Raw genomic sequence first — 27,218 nt, forward strand, 5'->3', positions numbered from 1 at the left:
CTGACTTGAATCAATCCGAGTACCAAGTAATGACAAATATGAGGAACCATAACGTAGAACAAGTGAAGAAGAAGAGTATAAAACATGAAAATGTGGAAGTAGGTATAAATAGGAATGACAGTAAGGCAATGAGCAAGTTTCGTACAAAGGAGATCTGAAACCATTTTAGGCCCTTTTTTTTATATTTTTCTGCAAACATGGAAGCTCATGAAAAAAATGTGTGAAGAAATCAAACTGTTACAGATTCTATACACAGCAGGCTCAGTTTAACAGACCAAAAAGTTTCATTTAGCCTGAGCAGAACAAGGAAGTGACCAAACAAACAAAAAGAACATGAACAAGACACGGCCTGCAGTAATAACAAGGTGAAACATTCATGTCACACGAGTTTCGTCTGCCCTCCACCTTCAGTTCAGTTCAGTTTCATTTATGCAGCACTGAATCCCAATAACATCTGACACAGGGGTGTTACATTGTGAAGTAATGAGCAAAAAAAGTTACTAGATAAAAGTGGAGGTGACATCAGAGGATTTGAATGTGTACTAAATGAGTTGTCTAACACATCTCTGCAGGCATCAACTTTTTCAGCAGCTGCAAGGCTCGTATCATAAACTTCTCTCCCACAAAAGCATAAATGATGGGGTTCAGGCAGCAGTGAGTGTAAGCAAAGGCCTCGGTTACTGCTACTCCCATGTTCCATCATTGAGGATTATTTCTCTTTCCTGAAGAAACTCCAGGAAAAGGGAAATGTTATATGGAGCCCAGAGCAAGAAAAATACAACCACTAAACAAATTATCAGCTTGACGATGCGGTGCTTCTTCGTGGTCCTCATGTTTACCAGCCTGGGGATGATCCTGGAGTAGCAACCTACCATCACCAGCACGGGAATCACAAGACCCAGCACATTTGTGGTGAACAGGTTGTAACGCTCCCAGACTTTGTTGTTCTCTTTGTTCCAAACACAACACAAGGCTTGTTTTTTTCGTGTTTTATTGATGTGATCTCTTTAGATATGGAGGAATTAACTAACAGTCTTAAAGTCAGCAATCTGATCATGAGAAGTGCAAAATAAGAAAAGCAGATTTCACTTCCTGTTTGTCCTTAAGTGAGGTCATTACAAATACTTCAAAGAACAACACAGCATATGGTGGTACAAATTCACACCTTTACAAAATGATTGCTGGTTTTTATATAAAGTACAAGAGACTTTATTAGTATCATTTTCGTTACTATTATTGTTTGTTTCTTCCTCTTCTCGGTCTCACTGTCGTACAGCCCGGCTGCTCATCATAGATTCTACACTCACAGGACACTTTAGCAGAAATGTTCTCTATTCTGATGCTCACTGTGAACTTTAGCAGGTTGACTTGACCACGACTGCATGTCTGAATGCTCATTTTCATTTTCTGAAGTACATACACCATCCCCTTTGGCACTGCAAACCATCCTGTCTTCAACGTCCCTTAGGTCAGCTTTCTTTGACATTTTGATGCTCACCTTGAACTTCATTGGGTGAACTTCACCATGTCTGCATGTAGTGACACAATCTGTTCAGTTTTGCAACAGTTGTCACTCATATCCTTTGAACCTTTTATTAACATACTGTATGTGAAAATATGAAAATTCCAAGTATTTGAATTCTACATGGGGAAAAAAACCCATTATTTTTGGATTACTGAACTGTTTCCAGGTAATATTTGATGCAGTGGCAAAACTATTCCATTTGTACACCTAAAGGACTCATCACGCCTTTATTCTTTTTTTTAAAAGAATTAATTTAATTTAAGGACATGAAGGGGCTTGTTACTGCTTATCCTAAAACGTACTTTCACCAGACAAAGGAGTTGTATTTTTCAGCAAAACTGGCCTTTTGTGTTAATATGAGTAAAAATAAAAAGACACTGAAAAATGTTTTCAGATAAAGAGTTGTTTTGTTTGTTTCGTTTCAAAAAATAATACTTGTTAAAAAAAATCTATAATACTAATCTTTACTAACAAAAATAATTCGAAAGCTTAACTTGATCAACTTTCCCTGAATATTCTAACTATTGATAAAGTCTACCTCCACTAATGTTCCTCTATATGACATCATGCTGCTGTTTTATGAATGTGAACAACTACCTCCATCTCAAAGAACTTTTGATCTTCTTTGTTTTCATCACTGTGTACAGAATTTGTCATTACAATAATAATGAGAAACAGAAGAACATGCTCGCTGCAAATATTCTTCTCAAAAGCAATAATGTACTTCTCCAACATGACAGTCCACTTTATGACCTTCATGTGACATGAGTTCGAGATCTGCAGTATCATTTATTGTCTTAGCAAAGCAATAATACAAAATCCGGAAAGCAGATGATTGGATGCCTGACTCCAATCAGCTCCATTGGTAAACAATGACAAATACAAGGATCCACAACATAATACTACAAACAAAAGAACTATATAAGGCTGAACATCAGAAAACAACGTGGAAGTAGAGAAAATTACGATTCACACATGCAGCTATTTCACATCTTCTTTTGCTTAAAGAAAATCTAAAACTGTTGTACGCTATTTTTGGTGCATTTCTGCAAAATAGCAAACTCATTAAAAATGTGTGAAGAACAAAGCAAACTGTTACAAGTTGCTATAAACAGCAGGTTCAGTTTAATGGACCATCTAATGTAAGTCAGCCTGAGCAAAACAAGGAAGGGCATCACATAGTAAGATACTTGAGATTCTATAAAGCAGTTAGCAGTGCTAACATGTTAATTTTATAAGTAGGCAGAATTTACTTCTACAATCTTATGGTCAGAATCAAATATAAACCAATGTAAATGCAAAGGGTCCAAAAGTGTACAGAGACATTTTGAAGGTGACTCACAGGTGAAGAACACTGTGGTATTTGTCAGATAGAAGTGACCAAATGAACAATACGAACATGATGCACGGTCTGCAGTAATAACAGGGTGAAACATTCATGTAAAAATACTTACAACTGCCCTCCACCTCCTACAGTTTAAAAGAGGAGGTGATTTCAGAGCCCCTGGACATAACTGAGCTCCTCCTGAATGAGCTGTCTGTCAGATCTCTGCTGTAACCAGGCATCAACTTTTTCAGCAGCTGCAAGGCTCGTCTCATAAACTTCTCTCCCACAAAAGCATAAATGATGGGATTCAGACAGCAGTGAGTGTAAGCTAAGGCCTCGGTCACTGTTATTGACAGCTTTACATTGTTGTACCAGGTTTCATCATTGAGGATTATTTCTCTTTCCTGAAGAAACTCCAGGAAAAGGGAAATGTTATATGGAGCCCAGAGGAAGAAGAATACAACCACTATACAGATGATCAGCTTGACGATGCGGTGCTTCTTTGCGGTCCTCATGTTTACCAGCCTGGGGATGATCCTGGAGTAGCAACCTACCATCACCAGCACGGGAATCACAAGACCCAGCACATTTGTGGTGAACAGGTTGTAATGCTCCCAGACTTTGCTCTCCTTAGGATAGTCACATTCAAACTTCTGGGACTCTTTTGTTTCCTGTATGAAGATAAAATCCGGCAGAGACACAAACAAGCTCAGCATCCAAACGAGCACGGTCAGAATGATGGCTGCCTTCTTTGTGCGATAACGTGCAACCCTGTGAGCGTGCATGATGATCATGTAGCGGTCCAGCGTCATGACAACCATGAAGAAGATGCTGCTGAAGAAGCCAATGTGGTGAGAGCCAGAGATCAAACGGCACATGAAGTCTCCAAAGGTCCACTGGCCAACCCTGGTATTGTGAGAGAAGAAAGGCAGCATGAAGACGAAGAGGAGGTCAGAGAGAGCCAGGTTGAAGAGGCAGATGTCTGTCAGGTTGCTCTGATTGCGATGCTTCACCAGGACACACACCACTAGTCCGTTACCTTTGGAAGAAAAGATGCAATAAGTGTAAATGTCACACTGTTACATATTCTTTCTGTCTCTTTCTCTCTGTCGGTCTCATGTTGTTGTGTTGCACATAAACACACCTGCATACAGAGTTTAGGCCTAAAACGTGCTTTCTGTTCCCATAAGGGACAACAGGTCCCTGCAATGTGTAAATACAATACAATCCCCACAATATAGACACAAGAAGACACACGTACCTATGAAGCCCAGGATGAAAACCAAACTGTAGAGAATAGCAAGAAACGCTTGGCTGAATTCCTTTACATCGGTGGAGTTGGCTGGAGCATAGTCTCCATAATCAAAATCACTGTAATTGCCATAATTGTCTTCTGTGTCATTAAATTCTGCTGAGAGAGAGAGAATGATGTCATTAGTACTAGTAGTAGTATCAGTAATAGTCTTTCAACTCTGTTTGTAATATTTAGATATATATATATATATATATATATATATATATATATATATATATATATATATATATATATATAAATTTTTGCTTTTTGTCTCCTGAGGAAGGTGAATAGAAAATTAAATAGTATTGCTGCTTCATCCGTTTTTATTGGGACAGAAGAAGAACGTGCTAGTTAAAGTAGTAGCAGTAGTATTCTTGCCGACATGTTGCTGTTTGAAAAGGGAAATTTCCTTAACCATGAGCACCACAAATGCTACTCCATTCAGCTCTGCTGCATTGGGCTTTTGGCCCCCAGCCAGTTGATAATTGATTGCCACCTTTTGGTTGTCACAGGTACTCCCTCCTTAGGAAAGTTCTCACCACTTCACATCAATCCATAATGTGACGCTCCTGTATTAAAGTAGGATTTAAGTCTCCTTGGCTATGATTTAAACCTGTAACTATTCTGAAGAAAGGTCATAAAAGGCTTTAAACCCATAAACCCAGCGTCAGCTTGTACAATCATAAACCTGCTCATTTCAGCAGGCGTAATAAACGTTACTATTCAATTTGGCCTGTTTGTTAATGATTATTTTTCACGCTAGTATGTTTTGGTCATAGTGATATTATTTAACATAATTATCATTGTACAACTCTATTGTCTACCTTAAAAAAAAATACATGTTTGTGGGTGAGATGATTGTAGATATAAAGGTCAACCACAAGACATTGTGGCAATGCATATCTTTTGAATAATTTCAAAAATTATCTCAAACACAGTAGACTAAAATAAAAAACAAACGTGTAGACTAAATTTAGAAATAGCAATCATGAACTAATTGTGATATAATTTCAATTATAGCATTTGGTTTTGAATCCCTGCGGCAACTTGTACAGCTGTGAACGTTACACATTATTAAAAATATATTTTTAAGAACTCTGAAAGATATTACACTTTAAATATACTAAATTCTGCATTACTATTAAAATGTATTCACCTGACATGGTGATATCTCAGTGTTGTATCTTCCAAACACGTCAAGTCAGGAACTCTTTTTTTGATTTTTTTATTGATGTGATCCCTTTAGATGTTCAGAGATAAACTAACTGTCTTAAAGTCAGCAGTCTTATAATGAGGAGCACAGTAGAAAAGCAGATTTCACTTCCTGTACGTCCTCAAGTGAGATCTTTATCAGGAGTCTGCTTAAAATCTAGACAGCTAGATAATACTTCAAAGTGCAAGACAGCTTTTGGTGACCCAAATTCACACCTTCACAAGATGACTGCTAGTTTTTAGCGCGTCACAATGCTTATTATTATTATCATTTCTTTCTTTATTTGTTCCTTCATCTTCTTGATCCCATTGTTATACATTACCGCTGTATATCTCAGGACACTTTAGTAAAGACACCTTGTTATCACTGGACTGAGTTTTGCTTTCAGAACTACTTCAATACAACATGGCATAGATTCAACAAGCTGCTGGTTCATATTGATGATGATAGCTTGCCTCTGGCATCAAAAGCACATTTTTCACCCAGAGAGCTGCCACTCAATTGTTTTGTTTCTTCTGTAAACCTCACTGATGGCAGATATAGATAACAACAGAGATGAAGATAAAAATAGAGATACTGTTTGTGATAGAGACGTAGATAAGATAGGGACAGAGATAGAGTTAGTGATAGCAAAGGAGATAAAGACTTAGTGATAGAGATATAAACTGCAAGTTAGACACTGAGGCTTTTGGCGATGAGGGGGCTCTACCTTGCAGCAGTTGGGTGGTTGTGTCACATCTGCCCAGAGGTGGGAAAGTACAGACATTCTCTACTTGGGTAGAAGTACAGACACTAGTGTTGAAAAATACTCCAGTAGAAGTTGAAGTAGTGAAAAAGTACAGTCACTGAAATGAAGAAAGTAAAAAGTTGCTCTCTGGATGATGTTTCTGCCAGCTGTTTTTGTGCAATGCTACCTGAACCTTGTTCTATATTAATGTAATAATAAAATAATATTGAGATCACAAACTTTACTTCTGTTTAAAACTAAATTTTAATGAATGGACTCAGTTTGAATCAGAAAATGAGCAAAGAAAAAGAAGAAAATTAAAAAGAATTTCTGTTGCCCACATTGTAGAGGGGAGCCTTACCCAACATCTGATCTTTAATGTAATCCTTAAATTTCTAGTTCACAAACAAGACTGAGCAGTCCCTATATAACCTCTCTTCTTCCTCTCCTTCCCTGTCCTGTCTTTTTTTAATCTTTCTTCATCAATTAGTGACGTTAGGTGTCTTTCTTTTGCCTCCCTGTGAAATACAGCAGCTGGACCTTAGGCTAGCAACACACTGTGAGATAAACTGCAGTTTGTGTGTTTGGTGATGTTTGTTGAGCTGATAAAAGTGCTGCATTTGAAATTAACTGCTATTTTAAAAAACATTATCCCCTTTATGCTCGCTCCTCTTTTGCAGCGCTAGCTAGATGACGAAGCACAGCAACCGCAACGTATGGACACTTGGACACTCGTTCTGATGTTGCCCCTGCAAGTTTTACAAGTTTTAATAGCACCCTAGTTTTCACACAGTCATACTCACCCTGTGCACTTTATACACTCACCAACACACCCACGTAGCGCTTTCAACACTGCGCGCGGGCGGGGTTTTCCATGTTTCACAAACCTTGCCCTGGACTGTCCTTGTATTATTACTTCCCCCTCCCTTTCTTTTTCTGTCAGCTAAGATATTTTCATACTATACTATATTACACACAATGTTATAACTAAAATAACCTGAATACCTGAAATAACACAAAAAAAAAAGTGATTAAATAAACAGATAAAAGTAATACGTGAACAAGAGAGAATTTATAGAGCTGATCTTAGAAAAGCAAAATTGGTGTGAATTTTTGTATTGATGGACTTTTCTTAACTTCATCTGTACAGGTGTTCCACACACTAGCTTATTACATCATTAAACTGGTCATTAGTATAACGTTCACATTGTTGATCATCTTTATGGGTGTAGAAATTATTTTCAGGGTCTATATCATTTTCCAAGACCCATAGTCTGTGATCAGTATACTAAAAGGGTTTTAGTCCCAAATCATGTATATACAATGATTATTTATAGGGAAGGTTGGTTCTCACTTTACTAAGAAAAGTTATTATCATCATATTTTGTCATGTTATATGATTCTTATGTATAGTTGGTTGTTAAGAATTCCTAATGGAGAATTATATTTTTTATTTAACCTGTCATAGTTCATTTCTAATATTTATCCAGATCTGAAACTAATTTAATGACCACAACTTTTTGTTCTTCTGGGGTTCCTTTGAGTTTGATGTAGATGTTGATTGCACCGTTTTTAGTCTTCTTAGTATTCCTGCTTGTCATGCTATGTCTGCATTTTTCTTTGTCAGATGCTCGTTTATGTAGACACTGGTTCCTCACAGCTCACAGTGTCCTTTTTGATTTTCTATTCACAAAGCCTATTATTATAGATGGTTTTACTCTATTACTTTTTGAAGGCAGAGAATGGCAAACCTCAGTGTCTTTACTATTAATAGTTATTCACTTGCCATTGAAGAAATTGACAGTTTGTTGCTCCAAAGAGTCGACGTCAGCTTTAGTAGGCTCATTGACTTCCTGTGCCACTACAGCTCTAGCATACGTTCTGTGTTTGGTCTCCAGTCCACTTACTATTAAGCCATTCATACAGGTATACTGCTCTAGATCATCCACTTGGGAACCAAGAGGGCTATTTTTTTATCCTTTTCTTCATTTAGTTTTTGCAGTTCTTTAATCTGTTCCATCATATCCAATAGCAACTTCTGTTGTTTAGAGGTATTAGAAAGCTCTCCTGACATCTAAGGAGGTAGACCAAGTCATCTGCTGATTGGAAGGTTGGTGGTTCAATCCTTGGCAGTGTGGATGCCAGATATCCCTGGACAAGATATTAATCCTAAATTACTCTAACATGCATCCATCAGAGTATGAATGTGTGCAAGTGTTAGGTAGAAAGCACTTACATAGCATAGAAGAAAGTGCTTGTGTAAATGGATGAATGTGGCATGTTAAGAATGTTAAGCACTTTGAGTGTTCTGGGAAAGTAGAAAAGCACTGTGTAAGAATCAGTCCATTTACCATTTAGTAGGCACTTTTACCAGCCATAGTTGGTATCGTTTAAGCAAAAACTGGCTATGGTACTACTGAAGTTTCGTTCTGTTCCGCCTGCAGGCTAATAAGGAAGCCTGGTCTCGGGCTATTGGAGCCTGACCGTGGCCTGGTGGCGGGCCTGGTATCTGCTGGAGAGTCCTGGGCCTGGAGATGCTGGAGGACCCTGGGCCTGTTGGCTGCTGGTGAATCTTGAATAACATGTCTTGACTTACCGAATTGGCTAACCAGTTCATTTGAATCCTTTCAGAGGTTATCTGAGTCATCAGTAATATGACAACAGCAATATGCTGAAGAATATTTTCCGTTCATTTCAGTTTTAATGCTGCCTTCAGAGGTGAGCACCAACAACAAAATGATTTCAACCCAGTTTCAGTATAATTTAAACTGAACTGGTAAACACAGAAACGGTACAGTTTAATGCACTTTTAGCAAATATAATTAACTGAATAAATCAACAGGGTAACTGAAGAAAGAAATCAAACCTTAAATTGATGTGTGTTTGAATTCAACTTAAAATGCTTTTATTTCCCCTTCTAGAAATTGTAATGCCTAAAAAAGTCAGAGCAATACATGGTACAATCTCTGTATGTGCTCTTTTGAGCTTTCACCTTTGTACTCTAATGTCCACCTAATGTCTTGACAGCTCTAATCTGACTCTCCTTCCACAATATTAAGGAAAATCCGTACTTTCACTTCCTGAAACATGATTATAGGTTGAAAATATGCCAAAGTTATTTCTGCTGTCCACTACAAAGGGCAACAAATATGATTTTGGTTTTGGAAAGGAGTAAAATTACTGAATTTCTGAAGTGCTGCTAAAAGGAAAAGTTAAGGGTCTCAAAGTGAAGATATCAATTTGATTTTTAGCAACAACAAAAAAATCATGTATCCTTCTCTGTTGACATAATGTGGAAGCTGCAACTCCTGTCATTTTGAAAAGACATTACATGCGGCCTCAATTGAAAGCCCGAGATTTCAGATGACGGTTCAGTTGGACTCTTCCACGGGCGAGAAAAATTATAGTGATGGTGAAGAGTAACCTATCTAATGAATTAGTTTGGGACTATCTCACAGAACTTCTTTTTTAACAGATCCTTTTTTCTGACTGTGTACAGAATTTGTCATTTCCATAACAGAGAGAATTAAGAGAGCTTCTCAAAATGAACAATGGACTCCTCCAATATGACAAACCACTTTATGACTTTAATTTGAAGTAAGCTGAAGATTTGCATTATCATTTATTGTCTTAAGAAAACTATCATATAAAATCAGCAAAAGAGATAAAGGAGTGTCTGACTCGACTCAGTCATTACAAATGCAAAGAACCATAAAATGATGTAACAAACAAAAAAAGTGCAAAAAGTGAAACATCAGAATGGGGCTGAAGATAGAAATATGTAAATTAAAGTAAGAAAATGCACCAGTTTCATTCAAAGAAGGTCTGGCACAACAGTAAAAGTCACTGAAGCAATAAGGACAATGTATCCAGCATGTAAAGCTCTATTCTGTACATATATACAATGTTGCCAATACTGGAACGTTTGCTCCACATCATTTTATAAGATTCAATTATCAATGACGACATGTGAATATGGAAAATGCTCCGTATTGGTATACATTTGATTGAAGGATTTCTATTTCATCTAAGACTAGAACATTCTGTATTGCCATCTTTGGTTTGTTTGTGTTGCAGTATGCTGTTTTTGCATGTTTGTGTCAGCTTGTTGTTACAGGATGCTGCAAACAGCAGGTTCAGTTAAATGCACCAGCAAGTTTCACTGAGCCTGAGCAGAAGAAGGACGAGCATTACATAGTCTCAAAAACACTGGAGATAAGTTTTGAGCCTTTGCATCTGAAATGTTATGATAAAAATGAAGTATTCCCTTGTAATCATAGGATCTAAAGGTGTAAACACAAACTCTGTAGTGAAAAACACTGCAGTATGTGTCAAATACAAGTGGTCAAATGAACAAAAAAACAATAACAAGATATGCTCTGCAGTAATAACACGTGAAAACTGCATGTTAAACAAGTTACAACTGCCCTCAAACTTCTACAGTTTAAAAGTGGAGGTGATTTCAGAGCCCCTGGACATAACTGAGCTCCTCCTGAATGAGCTGTCTGACAAATCTCTGCTGTAACCAGGCACCAACTTTTTCAGCAGCTGCAAGGCTCGTCTCATAAACTTCTCTCCCACAAAAGCATATATGATGGGGTTCAGACAGCAGTGAGTGTAAGCAAACGCCTCAGTTACTGCCACTGACAGCCTTATATTTTTGTCCATGGTGTCATTACGTGGGATTTTCCCCTTTTCCTGAAGAAACTTCAAGAAACGAGAAATGTTATATGGAGTCCAGAGCAAGAAAAACGCAACGACTATACAGATGATCAACTTGACGATGCGGTGCCTCTTTGCTGTCCTCATGCTCATCAGTGTGGGGATGATCCTGGAGTAGCAACCAACCATCACCAGCAAAGGAATCACGAGACCCAGCACATTTGTGGTGAACAGGTTGTAACGCTCCCAGACTTTGTTGTGATAGTTACATCCAGTCTTCTGAGGCTCTTCCTTTATTTCCCGTGTGGAGATAAAATCCGGCAGAGAGACAAACAAGCTCAGCATCCAAACGAGCACGGTCAGAATGATGGCTGCCCTCATTGTGCGAAAACGTGCAACCCTGTGAGCGTGCACGATGATCATGTAGCGGTCCAGCGTCATGACAACCATGAAGAAGATGCTGCTGAAGAAGCCAGTCTGGTGAGAGCCGGACAACAAACGGCACATGAAGTCTCCAAAGGTCCACTGGCCGACCCTGGCATAGTGAGAGTAGAACGGCAGCGTGAAGACGAAGAGGAGGTCAGAGAGAGCCAGGTTGAAGAGGCAGATGTCTGTCAGGTTGCTCTGATTGCGATGCTTCACCAGGACACACACCACTAGCCCGTTACCTTTGTGAGAAAAGGCACGATAAGTGTATCTGTCACACTGTTACATGTAAAATAAGGATGTCTGTTTTTGTGTTTCTTACATCACTGTTACACACCTACATACAAGACTCTTTCCCCTGAATCCCTTAAAGTCAACAGCTTACTAAATCTATCTCTGTCCCCAGAAAGTGAGGACGTGTTCTCACAGCCAACATACAACAGGACACACCTACCTATGAAGCCCAGGATGAAAACCAAACTATAGAGAGTGGCAAGAAACACTTGACTGAAATCTTGAATATCAGTTAAGTTGATAGGAGCATAATCTTGTGTGACACCTTCATCATAGTAACTCGTATAATTGTATGTGTCATTTTCTGTGGCATTCTCGTCTGGGGAGAGAGAGAGAGAGAGAGAGAGACAGAGCTGTTATTAGTAGTAGTAGCTGTAGTATAGTAGTAGTATTTCAACACAGACCATGAATATTAATGTACAATGGATATAGCACCTGTCTACAACGCTGCATTCAAACACTTTGAGTGCTCACGGCATTAAATGTTAATAATGAAGTTTTAATCATTTTCATTGAAACACAGGAAAAAGTTCAAAAGTTACTGGTGCTGATTACTGTTTGTGAAAATGATTTTCCTTTGTTATGTATGTTTAGGCCCTCAAAGTCAGTTGATAATGAGGATTATTTTGCCACCTGCTGGTAGTTACAGGTACGTCTGTCAAGCCACCGTTCGTCACTTTTCACCGGATGCTTCTGCTTTATGAAAAACGATATTTAAACTTCCTTTATACTGTCTATGATTTAAACCATATCAGCTACAATAAAAACAGGTGATATGAGGCTAAAAGCCAATAAGCCCGGTCTAAATGTGTACTATTAGAACCCTGGGGCACTGAAAATTATTATTTCATTTCGTCCATTTCTTTATGTTATAATCATTTTTACAAAAATATCCATGTAATGAGATTATTTAAGATTATCAACATAATTTTAAAATATTATTTTTATTATATTGTCTAACTCAACAGACATGTTTGTAGATGACAGCAAAAGGTCACCTTCACAGACATTGTGGTTATACACATATTTTGTACACTTTTGTGAAGACTTTTCGAAGAATATAGAAATAGAACTATCAAATAGAAATAAAAAGATAATATTTTACAGTATTATTGGTTTTAGATCTCTACAGGAATGCGCACAGCCTTAGACATTAAACATAATAACATGGATATATTTAAAAGAAAATATTAAAATATTACACTGCAAAAGTACCAATTTGGATACCAATGGATTACTTATTAAATGTATTCACCTTGCATAGTGATATCTCAATGATGGCTCTTCCAGCCAGGTAGAGTCAGGAATGGCACTTCAAGGCTCCCCCCTTTTTGTTTTTCGTTCTTAATGATGTGATGCCTTTATTCTGCAGAGATAAACTAACACCCAAATAGTTAGCAGTCTGATAATGAGCAGTAAAAAAAAACAGAAGAGCAGATGTTGCTTCCTGTATGTCCTGTAAGTAAGATCTTTATCTTGTCTAGATGTCTGCTAGACATCAAGAATGCCAAAAATAATTCAAAGAGCAGAATGGCATGTGGTTACACCCCTTCACACCTCTAAAACTGAATGCTGGCTTTTAAAAAACAGTTAAAACCCTTCATGATTTTTGCATGTAGGTTTACACCATATTTAGTTTTCCTTCTACTTAAACTTATTTAGAAAATGCACTATTTTTCAAATAATTTTCAATATGAATACATCTTTAATTTTAACAGCATAATTTCACTCACAGCTGAAAGGGCGAGTGATAACTTCTGCAATTAATATTTTGGTCTTTGCTTTGTTACATTTCACATCACAAGTTGCAGCTTTGATTAAGAAATGTGCTCGACTGATATTAGTAATTGTTCAAAGACTTCTATTCAGAGTCAAACGCAATATTACTATAAACTGGTGTTTCTATCTCTATCTTGATGTCTTCCTTTTCTCGTCATCATTTTCTCTTCTTGTTGTCATTGTGGTGCATCTCCATGACATAGACCCCACATACCCGTTTCTATATACTTATTGCTGCACAACCCACTTACTCTATGAGAGATGATTGATTCTTGGAAAACACGTATGTGTGGTCTACTGCCACCTCTTGTGGTGGAAAATTAGAAAAGTGGTGCACATTTCAAAAGTTTGAATTCTTTGGTAGAATTTCAGTGACGCATAATCAAACCACATGGTCATTTTCTGAGATGGCTGTCTGAGGGGTGGGGGGTGGGGGGGTTACCGGTAGATGAATCAACAGGAAATAAGTGTGTGACATCCTGGTTAGCAGCTCACTGACCAGTTATGGCACTGCCTCAGTGCCTCAGATTGCTAAATCTGGTTGTATCTCTGTGTTTAACAGCTACTGCAGGCGATCTCATCGTTTCTGACCTATGCTGTTACATTACAATGATTTGATTTCCTAAAGACAAAGTTCACCTGGTGCAGACCAGACAAGTAATTTATCACGTAATGTTTGTCTTAAAAACACAACTGGAGAAAAAAGTAAGTAAATGTAGATTTTCTTTCAAGTACCATACAACCCATACATCATTTTCCTGCACGTTTGCTGCTTCTTCACCTTAAGTTTTTCTTTGTGTTTAAACTCGCGTTTGGGGGTGCAGTGACAACCTTTGCTGAGTTTAACAATAGTTGTTATTCATATTTTCTGAATGTTTCAAAAACATACTGTGCATGTAAATACAAAATCCCCAAATTATTTTACTCTTACATGGAAGAAAAGATTATTTCTGAACTCTTTTTTTCAAAGAATGTCAATAATATACATAGTTAGCAGTCATTTTGCACCCAGGTTGTTTTACTTTATAAGCATTACATTTTTCTGTTTCTGTTGCTCTTGCTGATGTATAATTTAAAAATAGCATTAAAAAAATCAACAACACGCAAACACCCAAAGTAAGTAAATAACCTACATTTTAAAATTTTTGTAATTTTTCTTTGTATTTGAATTACATATTGAGTTTTAATGCTTTTCAAAATATTGAATTGTGTTTTTAGGGTGTTTCTGCTTACCCTGCAACTTACTTACTTTGATTTTACAAAAATAGACTGTTTGCCAAATATACTTCTCATATAACATCTGCAAAAAGCATTCAGCTCATGAGGAATTACACAGCTCACCTTTACTTCAACTTCAGTTGAAAATAACTCACAGCTGATGAAATCTTTGTTATACTAGTTGGTCTTCCACTAATGGTCCCCTATAACAGACAACACTAATGTTCTATGGTGGAAAACAGTTAAGTATCAAATAAATAAATTAGGAACTGTCTCACGTCATATCTTGTCTTTTTTTAATAATCTCTTTTTTCATGACTTTTCATGTAAGGATTTTTTCTTTACAGTTACAAAGGGAAATATAGGAGATCATGCTCAATACACACTATTATACTCAAAATATGCAATATCAGAGATAAGAGATAAGATAAAACTTTATTAATCCCTCGGGTGGGTTCCTCTGGGAAATTCGGTTTCCAAAAGCACAGCACCGACAGAAGTTACATATCAGTGACTGTCTTAAGGAAACTACCATGTAAAATCAGGATGAGAGATGAGTATTGCAGAATATAATCACTTTCACTGGTAAAGAAATTGCAAAGCCAAGGAATCAAAAACAACAGCAGCCAAAAAAAGCATAACAAATGTGTACAATAAAGTAAGATAATATATATATTTAGTATAACCTTTGAAATACCTGCAATACTCACTGAAACAAAAAAAGAAAATCTAATATATAAAACTCTATACAGCATACTGTACATGCGTATACAAAATTGACACAAAAATACACACTGGAAAGGTTGTTCCTTATCATTTGTCAAATACCCAATATTATGTCAGAAGACACGTGAAAATGTACTTTTAACACCTAGCACTGTATTTGCATACATTTGAATGAAACGCTTTATGCACACAAGTATAAAATGTTCCATTATGCCTTGTTTTCTTTTTCGATATGTTTATCCTACATAGCTGTTGAATAAAAACATGCATGAAGAAAATAGTTTCATTTTACACCATCAGCAAAAAAAACCTCATTCCATAGTTTAGAAAGGACTTGAGAATCTGTAAAGCAGACAGCAGTGCTAGCAGGTTACAATCATTTCAGAAGTAATGAGCCTTTAAATCTGAAATCTTACAGTCAAAACAATACTGAAAATTCAACATGGTGAGACACAGGTGAAGAAAACTGCTATGTGGCAAGTGGGAGTGACCAAATTAACAAAACAAATCACTGAAACATGAATAAGATATGGTCTGCAGTAATAACAGGGTGAAACATTCATGTCAAACAATCCTCCCTACACCTTCTACATGATATAATTGGAGGTGACTTCAGAGGACTTGGAAATAACTGAGCTTCTCCTGAATGAGCTGTCTGGAAGATTCCTGATGCCAGGCACAAAATTTTTCAGCAGCTTCAAGGCCCTTCTCATAAACTTCTCTCCCACAAATGCATATATGATGGGATTCAGACAGCAGTGAGTGTAAGCAAACGCCTCAGTTACTACCACTGACAGCCTTACATTTTTGTACCAGATGGGATCACGTAGGATTTTTCCTTTTTCCTGAAGAAACTTCAAGAAACGGGAAATGTTATATGGAGCCCAGAGCAAGAAGAATGCAACCACTATGCAGATGATCAGCTTGACAATGCGGTGCTTCTTTGCGGTCCTCATGTTTACCAGTGTGGGGATGATCCTGGAGTAGCAACCTACCATCACCAGCATGGGAATCACGAGACCCAGCACATTTGTGGTGAACAGGTTGTAATGCTTCCAGACTTTCTTCTCCTCGGGATAGTTACATCCAAACTTCTGAGACTCGTCCTTTGTTTCCTGTGTGAAGATAAAATCCGGCAGAGATACAAACAAGCTCAGCGTCCAAACGAGCACGGTCAGAATGATGGCTGCCCTCATTGTACGATAACGTGCCACCCTGTGAGAGTGCACGATGATTACATAACGGTCCAGCGTCATGACAACCATGAAGAAGATGCTGCTGAAGAAGCCAGTCTGGTGAGAGCCGGACAACAAACGGCACATGAAGTCTCCAAAAGTCCACTGGCCGACCCTGGCATAGTGAGAGTAGAACGGCAGCGTGAAGACGAAGAGGAGGTCAGAGAGAGCCAGGTTGAAGAGGCAGATGTCTGTCAGGTTGCTCTGATTGCGGTACTTCACCACGACATACACCACTAGTCCGTTACCTTTGGCAGAAAAAAAGAGTCGAGAATTGTATACCTTTGACACTTTCCCTCCAATGTGTAAACACAACTGTCATTCCCATAGTAGAAGACACACCTACCTATGAAGCCCAAGGCAAAAACCAAACTATAGAGAGTGGATAGAAACACTTGGCTGAAGACCTGTACATCACTGAAATTGGTAGGAGCGTAGTCGCCTATACCATTTTCATAGTCCTCGTAACTGTACAGTGTGGTCTGTTCTGTAAAGAGAGTTATTATAATTGTTTTATTAGTAGTAGTAGTAGTCTTATTTTTTGTTACTATTATTTACACACATACTACAAAAATTAACCATCCAAATTAGGTTATATTATCACACATTATCAAGCATTTTAATTTAAAAACAACAACAACAAAACTGGTGAAAAAAGTTGCAATGTAAGTTGAAGACCACTGTTGCTGTCACGTCAGTTTTTTTGAAAGGAGTTTTTTTTTCTATTTCTAAAAAAAAAAAAAAAAAAAAATACCAATAGTAATCAGTTCAGCTCTGTTGTATTAGGTTTAAGTCAAGTGATAACGGAGATTATTGAGCCACCTGCTGGTTATTACAAGTACTCCAATTGTGGGAATGTGAACAGAGTTTAAACTTTAGTTCGCCATTGTAGCTGATTTTAATCCAGATCACATTAAGCTAAAAGCACAAATACAACCATAAACCTATAAACCTTAAACCACTAACCTTTCATTATGGTCTTTTTCTTTATTTTAGCATTTTGTCTTACATGGACATTTTAATTAATGGATTATTTAATATGATTAGCATCATTTTATAATAATATTTTTTACATTGTCTCAATCAGCAGATGCATGTTTGCAGATCAAAGAAAATATAAAAGGTTTATTAAGGTGAACTTCAAAGATATCGCAGCATTTCTTACACTTTTACAAACAATTTTTCGAGCACAGTGTTCTCAAATAAAATGTTATCTAGATCAAATATGGAAAGAGAAAAAAACAAGTATTTGCCGTATTACAGCATTTGAATTTAAATTCTTAAAGCAATGCATACAGACTTACCATTACACATTATAACACAAAAAAATTGTTTATACTGCAAATATCCCAAATTCGGGATTAATGTTAAAATATATTCACCTGACATAGTGATATCTCAGTGATGGCTAATCCAACCAAGTAGAGTCAGGAATTACGCGTCAAGGCTCGTTTTTTTCCCCCTCTGTTGTTGATGCGACGATAGCTTTAGATGTGGAGAGATAAATAACAGTCTTAATGCTGCAGTCTGATAATGAGTAGTACTGAAGCAGAAGTGCAGATGTCGTTTCCTGTACGTCCTTGGGTGAGATCTTTATCAGTTTAAACTCTGAGCTTACCATCTAGACACCCAAAAATAATTCAAGAACAGCACAGCATTACACACATTTTCACACCTTTAGAAAACAGCCGTTAGTTTTTGCTTAAAGGCCCAAACAGTTTGTCATTAACGTTTTGAAATGCATGTTGCTATTCGTGTTTTCCAGTTTCATAAAATGTTACTCTTTTTAAAGTTCCTTAAAGTTAAGGTAATTATTTATCTGTTTTAATCAGACAGGTTTGCAGTATCTGGTTATCTTTTGGTTTGCCACATTTCCTGTCACATTTTGCAGCTTTGAATAAGAAATGTGCACGCATTAAATATTAGCATTTGTTCAAGACTTCTATCCAGAGTTAGCTTTAAGAGTTTCCTCTTAAAAAATTAATTAAGTAAAATTAATTTTAAAAAGGTTTTATTTAGCCCTGCGACAGACTGGCGACCTGTCCAGGGTGGACCCTGCCTCTCGCCCTATGACATCTGGGATAGGCTTCAGCGCCCCCCCTGAAAAGGATAAGCGGGAACCAATGGATGGATGAAGTTTTTATTTATTTATTTATTTATTTAATGGGCTGCACTATTAAAAGGCAAATTAGAGATTTTTTTTACAAATTATTCTATTTTAACTTCCATATATATATATATATATATATATCTTCATATGTCTTTATTGTCGTTTTGTTTTGATTTTTTGTTTTGTATTGTTATTAAAATATTAATAATATTAAAATATTTTTTCCCTTGATCTTGGTTTCGTTGTACGTCTCTGGTGCATATTTATGACTCTTTATAGAGCGATTCTTGCTATTTTATGCATGGTCTTTATCGTCCTCTTGTGGTGAAAAACTCTAAAAACATGCAACTCGTGCTGTGCAGTTATATAACGTATTTACGCAGTAGTAGCTCCACGTCTATTAAAGCGCGGTGTTCTTCGAGACAAAATCGGCAGCAATGGATAGAGTCATTGAGGTGAATAAAGTTTTCTTTTCGGTGAGGAAGTGAAATTGTTTTTTCCCTGTCTAATGGAATCTGGGCAGTGTCATGATGTGTTTTTAAGAAATGGAACGATAGCCTGAATGAAGTTAACTCTAAGCTTAAAAAAAGAAAAAGAAGAAGCTGAGCATAGGTCCAAGAGATAAAAGTGCTTTCCACAGTGAGATCAAAGGCATAAAAGGTCAGGACGTGTCATATTGTATGGAATGACAGGACCCAGATGCTGAACAGGGAGATGTTAATACGCAGAAAACGCACCTTTATTTTGGAAGTTGGAAAATCCAAATATGCAGAGTCCAAACAAAATCCAAATGCTGGAAAAAAATTGCAAACTGAATCCAAGAAACAGGCAGGCAGCACACAAGTGAGGTTACTGAAGAATACAACAGACGCCACATATAAAACCAAAGACAGACACGCCTGTAATGAATACATGTGCAATCAGGAGGAGGACTGTCACAGGGAAATAACATACAGGAAGTAAAATTTGGGACAAGACACACGAGATACAAGCTAATAAAGTAAAACTGGGAGTAACCCTGAGGTCAGAAAAGTTCTTAATAATCACAAAATCCAAAACTGCCACAAAAAAAGACAAAGAAAATAAGAACAGGGAACAGGAGAGGCTGGAGGACAGGGAATTTGTGTCTGTATTTCAGTCTGTGTTTTTTGTGAAACATTCTGTGTGTGTATTCAAATGTATTTATGCCTAGTATATTGTTACTAACTAACAAACAGACAGACAAACAGATCGATGACATACTTCCTCCCAAACGCTTGATTGCAGGGGAGAGAATTGCCACCAAGCATTATTAAATAAGTGTCAACAAGTCTGCTTCCCTTCAGGAACCCCTGCCCACCTTCTACTCAACGTCACAAAGAGGAAGGAAAAAGCAGACAAGGTCCTAGATAACAAAAACCGCTATATAGCAGATTCTGGAGAGACACTGATCCTCGCGTTGTTCTTTGTTCTTTGCAAACAATTTCCAATCAGAGTAGTACAAGGATAGAAAAAAAAGTAGGTGACAGTGTTTTGGATTCAAATCCCTACAGCAATGTGTACACCCTTAAGCTTTACACATTAAAGTGCAAACATATTTCCAAAATCATGCAAAACATCACACTGCATATATTTCAAACACTGTAAAAATGTATTCACCTACCTGACTTAGTGATATGACTGGATGACTGGATGTGTAAAGCGCTTTGGGGTCCTTAGGGACTAGTAAAAGAGCTATACAAATACAGGCCATTTACCATTTACCATTTTTGCACAGTGTACCAGGCACTCTTTTCATAATGAACTTGTATCTACTTCTTCTATCTACTTCTCCAATATTAGGGGAGCTCACACACGAGGGATTACCCTGGTTATTTATATCAACATGTTGGAAACTTGCTTTCTGGGCTCTATTTCCAGGAAACAAGTTCATCAAATTTTGAGTTTAAAACAGCTTAAAAATAAACCCTGAGTTCAGCAACTCTCAGTTCAGCAACTCTCAGTTGCTGAACTCAGAGCTTTTCTTGGAACAGGAAACTGTTCCAAGAAAAGCTCATCAGAGTAAGTTGAATCAATTCTGAGTAGTAACCCTGGCACATGGGTGAGTAGGGAAATAAAGAACCCAGCATTCACCAAGGCAACACCATTTTAATCCAATGGGCAGAGGACATGTTTAATTTTTTAATAATCATGATTATATTTAGATACATATTATAAAGACAATTAAATCTTTATAACTGTAAGTATATGTGGGTGACAGAAACTGATGATAAAAATGTGGAGAAACAGATCAGACAGATCATTGATGGACCTATGATCTGCCCTCAAGTCCGTTTTTTAGTTAAATAAAAACAGTTTGTACTACAGTTCATGATTATTCCAGTGTTTGAGTAATTATTTAGTAACATTTTAATCTACTGATGGAATATAGCAGCCTCCCTTTTTTTAAGACAAGAATTTCTTTATTTTTGTTATTAATGGATAAGAAATGCTTAATAGGATTTCAAAGAAACTCTGCTTGAATTTCCCACACTGTAACCATTTTTAATCTGATCTAATGTCAGCCTTAACTGAAAAATAATGGCTCACTCACACCCATAGTCAGAATTCAGTCATTGTTTCACATTTAACTGAAAAAAAAAAAAGTTTTTCAATCGTTAGTTTCAACGGTAAAGGCAAGCATGTTTTAAGAAATAGTTTAGCTTTGACAGAGTTATTTCAGTAGTTTGGGGGGGATGATCTGTTTAAATAAAGACTGCAGATCGTGTCGAGAAAAATCAGGCTGTTGTGAATGAATCTGGACAGGATGACCTGCATCTAGGTCTTGATATGATATTAGTTGTGGATTTGTCCTGCTGTGCAAGACTCAGACCTGGACACAGTTTCCTTATGAGCTGCTTATGAGCTGTCATAGGTAGTCTTTTCTTCTGAATGTTTGTCACTCCTTCTCATGAATCGAAGTGATTCTACTGCTTTATGAAAACTTGACCTAAATCACCATTGCAACTAATATAAGACAAATCTTATGAGTCTAAAAGTTCACCAGGCCAGTGTCACTATATACCATCGTAAGTGCCTTGAGTCAACTGTTGTTTCCATTTGGTGCTATATGAGTACAATTGAATTGATTTAAAACTAAATTAACCCTGACAGTGAATATTTATTTGATGTATTCACCTGACTTAGTGATATCTCACTGATTGCTCTTCAAATTAGTAGAGTCAGGAATTACGCTTCACAGCTCCTCATGTGATGCTTTCAGATGTGTACAGATGAATTATCACTCTTAAAGTCTGCAAGTACAAGGTGTGCAGAAATAGAGGTGCCAATAGAGTTTCCTGTTTGTCTAGAAGTGAGAATTACCAAACAACTATCAAGCAAATCTCGCAAACAACACATAACATGTGGTTACACACCTTATTCACATCATGAGAAAAGGACTGTAGTTTTTCTTTTTTTTTTTCTTTTAGCTTAAAGGCTTAAAGAGGAATTTTTATTGTGGCTATAGGTGGACTTGTTATTATTGTTCAAATACTGTTTGTTTGTTTGATTGTTATTTTGTTTTAGCCTGCACACGTCCAGCTTCACTTTCCTTTTTCTTTTTCATCTTGTTCCTCTACTACTTCCTCTTCTTCCTCTGCTTCATATCATACATTCCACATAAATATCTTTATAAACCGTTTAGTATAGCCAGTGTACCCACAGAAAGTCTACTCTTAACCTAATAAGACCTATAACTTTTATAATGTTTAAAGTAGAGTCGCTGAGTGATTACTGTATGGTCTATGGTGACCTCTTGTGGTGGACAGTTTTGACTACATGTCTACGCTTTCTCGTGGCACAAAGCATGCTGGGAGAAAAGGTTTGAATTGTCATTGCAGAATTTAAATAAAGTATTATCACCTAGAAGCTACGACTCAGACTTTGGCGGCTGTAGACCTGACATCAAACAAAATATAACAATAATAATAATACATCATATAGATAGATAGATAGATAGATAGATAGATAGATAGATAGATAGATGTGTGTGTGTGTGTGTGTGTGTGTTAATTGGAGTTCATATTGCTGTTTGTACACTTGTACACACGCTATGTTGTTATATTTTGTGTTTTGGTAGTAGGCTATTTCTATACGGTATTCGTAACGACGCTCTCCAGTTGGCGCTGAATGAAGTCCCGATGAGGATGATTGACATTAGATCTGCTGACGAAAGCGGGCTGAAGAGAATCTCGGCAAAGTAAGAGTATGTAGATAACGGAAATCGCTTGGGATTCCTTTCTAAATAAAAGCGTTAATGCTCTTTAAGCGCTACAAGACTGTCCTCACGCGAGGTACAGTAGGGAAAAATAGCACAGTTATAACGTAGATGTTTTCTGTGGAGCTAATATATATCCCTCATTAGAGTCGCACAAAGACGGAAAGACTTTGAAATGAGCGTTTTCAAAAGGAAACCTTTAGTTTGGAAGGACATCCCGGTAGTCTTTTTAATGGTTCAGTTGACTTGACAACTTCGCGAAGGGATACGAAGATTACAACAAGTGGATATGACAAGTTACTCAGTCCGAATGACTCAGTAAGAATGTTCAGCATGGATAGACTATAACTTAAAAATAGTGAGCAATAGTGTTAATGTTGTTAGGTCGTTGCTAGCCTCCGGGGACAGTTTGCGGCTGGTATGCTTCAGCTCACAGCAGACTGACTCATCTTTGCACACTGTCACTTGTTGTGCACTCTTATAGACAGTTTTTCCCTGTTAGAGTTATACTAGAAAATTTGCCGACTATAAATTATTGTAAGTATGATGCTAAAACTCGCAGGTGACAACATCATGGTTAGCCACCGAGTCTGAGTAACAGCGCATTTTGGGAGCGAGCCCCGCTAATCTCAAGTTGGAGGCAGTCTCAGCGATGAGCGCGTCCTCAAAGCCGCCTTTAGGGTAAGTAGCCCATTTCTAAACAAACACTCGACACGCCAGACTATTTACAACTCAGTTCGTGTGAGTGTTTTTTCTTCTGATTGTTTACGTAAGTTTCTGGATAATTGTAATAATGTCAGCTGGGAATTCGCCTTGGCTGAATAACAGTCTCTAATTTCTAGTCTTACTATGAAAGCCATAACCTACTAATGGGTTCGGTTCTAATGTTCCCGCGATATTATAGGGTGCTATTTGTTATAAGTTTGTTTTCACGGCAATGAATTATTGTAGATAGGCCCGTTGCCCATTCAAGTGTATATGACTGCCCAGTAATAACACACAGCCTATAGTCAGCACCGACAACAGAGAGTGTTCCAGCAGCCCAGTCTGTTTGCCACACACATAGAAAAAACCATGAGCGGCTTAGAAGCACATAATATTTTAACTGTGTCCTTGGTGTTTCATGGAGAGACATTAATCAAGATCTGGTGCTGGAACAGCAACAACTGTGAACTGTACTTTCCAAAGGCTCCTTTTAATTGTGTAGTTTGGGTGGGGCCGCCAGTTGCATATTGAGCCTGCCATTTAAAACCAAACATAAACTAAATGCAACCTGATTATCCTACATGTTATGAGAACTTATATTAGGGCACACTCCAACAGATCATACCAAGTAACTCCTTATCATCTACTGTACATTTGAATGCCAAAACATGCTATTGTTGACGACAGAGTCCACACACTATGATTGCAGGTCTTAGTCTTTCACATGTTGTTGTGCTACAAGCGGATAAAAGTAAGTGTTTTCCACCCTAAAAGCAGTATTGCTGATTTATATTTACCAGTCTGTTTGTTTTTGTTGTCCAGGGGTAGAAAGGCAAGATATAAAAGGCCAAATTATAGCCTTCATCTGCCTATGTTTTTAATAATATGTCATAATAGTCAGTGTCTGTTTTTTTTGTTTTGTATTTTACTGGGTGGTCAGCAAAAGAAAATTAGTGTGCAATGTCCTGGTGAGCTGCTCTGTCCTTCAGCATCATTATGTGGTACTTGGGTGCTAATTATGGTCATACCTGTGTACTTGAGAGCACCTGTCATTGACCTTGTCAATTCTGATCTAATTTAGATGAGTCATACCTTTTACTCAGCGGGACACCATAAAAATGCCATCGTCCATGTCCTGTAGTTATGTAGTAATAGTTCACTATCGTATAAACAGTAAAATGTGATGTTCTTCAGGGGAAATACCAGCAACACTTGATAGTGTTGATGAGGTGAATAAAATTTTGGTCTTTTCTTTTTTCTCCTGCTGTGACCTTTAAAGCAAAGGTTCCTTTAACCAGATACTCTTAATTACAGTGAATCCAGACTCTTAAGTGCTTGTTGGCCAAATTATAAAGCGCAGAGGTCACGGAGGTAGCTGGCAGTGGAAGCAAAATGGCTTTTTATCTGCTCTTTATGCGACAGGTATTCCCATTTAAATCTACCTTGACAACTTTTGTTCTGTGATCTCTCTTTCGTCATCACACAGGGAGTAGCTACTTTACTACGTAGTGCCGCCCTCGTGAAACACAGCTCATAAAACTGCATTAACATGCAGCACAGTCAAACAGTCTGGGAAGAGACCGTTGATTGTTTTTCTTCTTTTTTTTCTTTTTTAAACTTTTGTACCTGGCTAGTGAAATCTGAGCATGTACATGTTTGATTGTGTATCAGTGCTTACAAAGCCTGTTTTTATCAGTAGTGCAAAGTTGGACTGAATAAGTCCTTAGTTCCTAAGCTTTAAAGAAAGTCTAATTAGGCATGAATATAACGTTTGATTGTTGTTGGCTTATTTTGTGCTTGTTTTTGTTTGTTTCTGTAATACTGTGAGGTCTGCAGTTTACAATATAAGATGTATAGATGACAGTTGTTGTGTAAATAAAATGAAATTGAATTGAATAATAGAAACAAATGATTTCCCAGTGAGAACGTTACAAAAAGTCAGGATGAACATTCGACAACATGTGTCCTCGTCTGAAGCAAAATAGTTTTCATTACTTAACCTCACCCTCTTTTTTTAGTGTGTGTTCATTGTATTTATACCAGACTAGTCCTCTTTCTCGAAGTCTTAATGAGCACACTGGTGTTTTCCTCTGCATGTCTGGACCTGGGGTGTTTGTGTGTCAGTAAGCGACTGCCTCTGTACTTGTTTGTGTGCCGAGCGAGGTTGAGAGCAGAAGCGTCTGTTTAATATGGCTTTATTTCATGGTCTTATGGTTAGTACACGACCCCACAGAAGCAATAAGGAAACAGCAGAGTGGCTTAAATAAATGGAGAATTAATTAAAGCAGAACCACTAAAGTAAATTACAAATTTACAGAATTCCCCACTTGTTTTTTTCTTTTCTTCCATCCTTCAAAGTGTTTTACTGAGGTGGTAGAAGTTTAATAAGAATTCTTTTCTCTTTTCTTGAGACGCCGTTGATGCATGTGACGTCAGAACCTTGTGAGTTTACTTTGGTCACATGGTTCAGTCCCCAGTAACAATCATCCACCCAAACCTCACATTTGGTCCCACTTATTAGCTGTTCAAAGGGCCTCTTGAAGCGCAAAGAGCAAAAAAAATAAAACAGCCTTACCATCGTCAACGTCCAGATTTGTGCTGCCATGTGCTTCATCGCTGGTGGGCCACACATCCTACTTTAAACACATCTGCAGTTTTTTTGGTTTATTTGTTTTGGTGCCCAATCAAAAACACACCCCCAGGAAGATGGGGTTGGAGATTTTACAGATAAATTCTGTATGCATGCATACAAATACACACACCCAGAGGTAATTACTGCATGCCACGCTGCCTGTCCTGTTCTATGTGGATGTCTGTGTGAGCTAATAAGTGATGTATATGAAGAGAGGTCTCGCCTAGCTACAGTCAAAAACGTTCGTTACTTTGAAGTTGTGTCCGCTGAACTCAAATGCCATTCTTACTGTTTGACTGTTTGCATAGCATTTGAATGCCATTTGTGTTGCACACGTATAGATAGACTAAGAGTAATCTAAGCTAGCATACTGTATGTCTTTTCCTAGCTGGTGTCTCAGATGATTTTAAGACAGAAGCAGACGTAACCTTTCCAAACCTCACACCCACTTCATAAAATATTAAGGTTCATGTGGTCGGCCACTAGCTCAGGGCTGCTGACTAAGGGAGTTCCCTTCTTTTTGTCTTTGCTCGGAAGCCTATACAGTGCGCATATTTAGCAAAGGGCGTACATGGTAACAGCTGGACGTTATTTTTATGATGAGTTAAATTTAACTCATGAAAGCTGAGATGGGAGAGAGAGGGTTGCGTTTGAGGCTATGCGTTGTTGGCAGTAGTGCAGTATGTATCTGGTAATGTCTGCATCTAGCTCTCAGGCCATCCCGTTTAAAATAGAGAGGGTGTGGATGCAGTGCTTCTGCAAGCCTGTTCAGCACACGCTGATGGAATATATTTGCTCAAAAGCACAAGACTGGCATATAATCTTTATGTGAAGTAGTTAGCTTATTAATTAAATTAACTGGAAGTGCTACTCCTTTAATTAACAACAACAGTGCATTTTACAAGGCCAGGCACAGTAGGATGAAATTAATCGGTCCTTGGGCAGCGCACTATCAGGCAGCACTTATGCTCATAAGATAGTTACTCCAGCACAATGCTTCGTTATATCAGTGACATTTCAGACATCTAGACTGGCCCTATTTATAAACTATCGTGATCCTTAGGTTCACTACATTATCCACTCTGTTTTCTTCCACTTGTCAACC

At 37.6% G+C, this 27,218-nt stretch overlaps 4 protein-coding genes and 1 pseudogene across 13 annotated transcripts in view; 2 read left to right on the forward strand and 3 right to left on the reverse strand.

The window, feature by feature from the left end:
* The window catches only part of LOC309717939 (uncharacterized protein), a 34,012-nt gene extending 22,295 nt beyond the window's left edge, over window positions 1-11,717 (forward strand). The window contains exons 3-4 of the mRNA XM_082552877.1: window positions 8,534-8,655; window positions 11,584-11,717. Of these exons, the coding sequence (XP_082409003.1) occupies window positions 8,534-8,655; window positions 11,584-11,663 (202 nt within the window). The 3' untranslated portion in view covers window positions 11,664-11,717. The remainder of the gene's footprint in view (window positions 1-8,533; window positions 8,656-11,583) is intronic.
* On the reverse strand, window positions 2,359-5,402 carry LOC309717937 (C-C chemokine receptor type 1-like; annotated as a pseudogene). The gene is made up of 3 exons (XR_014280716.1): window positions 5,306-5,402; window positions 4,114-4,263; window positions 2,359-3,891 (listed from the first exon to the last, which is right to left on the reverse strand). The product of XR_014280716.1 is annotated as a C-C chemokine receptor type 1-like (transcript).
* On the reverse strand, window positions 9,674-13,116 carry LOC309717933 (C-C chemokine receptor type 2-like). Its single transcript, XM_082552866.1, has 3 exons — window positions 12,727-13,116; window positions 11,632-11,790; window positions 9,674-11,419 (listed from the first exon to the last, which is right to left on the reverse strand). The coding sequence occupies exons 1-3, from the start codon at window positions 12,731-12,733 to the stop codon at window positions 10,527-10,529; spliced, it is 1,059 nt and encodes a 352-aa protein (XP_082408992.1). The 5' UTR covers window positions 12,734-13,116; the 3' UTR covers window positions 9,674-10,526.
* A 1,560-nt stretch (window positions 13,117-14,676) lies between these two features.
* Window positions 14,677-20,289, reverse strand: LOC309717934 (C-C chemokine receptor type 3-like). 3 transcript variants are annotated; one of them, XM_082552869.1, is made up of 4 exons: window positions 20,182-20,289; window positions 17,812-17,914; window positions 16,776-16,916; window positions 14,677-16,677 (listed from the first exon to the last, which is right to left on the reverse strand). In XM_082552869.1, the coding sequence occupies exons 2-4, from the start codon at window positions 17,816-17,818 to the stop codon at window positions 15,782-15,784; spliced, it is 1,044 nt and encodes a 347-aa protein (XP_082408995.1). In that variant the 5' UTR covers window positions 17,819-17,914; window positions 20,182-20,289; the 3' UTR covers window positions 14,677-15,781. The 3 variants fall into 3 exon arrangements, with proteins under 3 accessions (XP_082408995.1, XP_082408994.1, XP_082408993.1); XM_082552868.1 differs by lacking the exon at window positions 20,182-20,289 and adding an exon at window positions 19,277-19,407; XM_082552867.1 differs by lacking the exon at window positions 20,182-20,289 and having other exon boundaries at window positions 17,812-18,203.
* Window positions 20,290-22,532: 2,243 nt separating this feature from the next.
* cobl (cordon-bleu WH2 repeat protein) overlaps window positions 22,533-27,218 on the forward strand; it is a 72,551-nt gene continuing 67,865 nt past the window's right edge. For 2 of the 7 annotated variants that reach the window (XM_082552851.1, XM_082552850.1), the window contains exon 1: window positions 22,813-23,457. In XM_082552851.1, the coding sequence (XP_082408977.1) occupies window positions 23,429-23,457 (29 nt within the window). In that variant the 5' untranslated portion in view covers window positions 22,813-23,428. Of the gene's footprint in view, window positions 22,765-22,811; window positions 23,458-27,218 lie in introns of those variants that run through there. The other 5 variants (XM_082552845.1, XM_082552844.1, XM_082552849.1 and 2 more) reach the window with 5 other exon arrangements.

This window comes from Aulonocara stuartgranti, assembly GCF_965226115.1.
Source record: "Aulonocara stuartgranti genome assembly, chromosome: 11".
Taxonomy (NCBI): domain Eukaryota; kingdom Metazoa; phylum Chordata; class Actinopteri; order Cichliformes; family Cichlidae; genus Aulonocara; species Aulonocara stuartgranti.

Excerpts from the sequence above, each read along its gene's own strand:
- LOC309717934 (XM_082552869.1), bottom strand. Across the intron at positions 16,678-16,775 it reads TTTTGCCTTGGGCTTCATAG|GTAACGGACTAGTGGTGTAT; the intron begins GTAGGTGTGTCT and ends TTTCTGCCAAAG.
- LOC309717933 (XM_082552866.1), bottom strand. Across the intron at positions 11,420-11,631 it reads TTTCATCCTGGGCTTCATAG|GTAACGGGCTAGTGGTGTGT; the intron begins GTAGGTGTGTCC and ends TTTCTCACAAAG.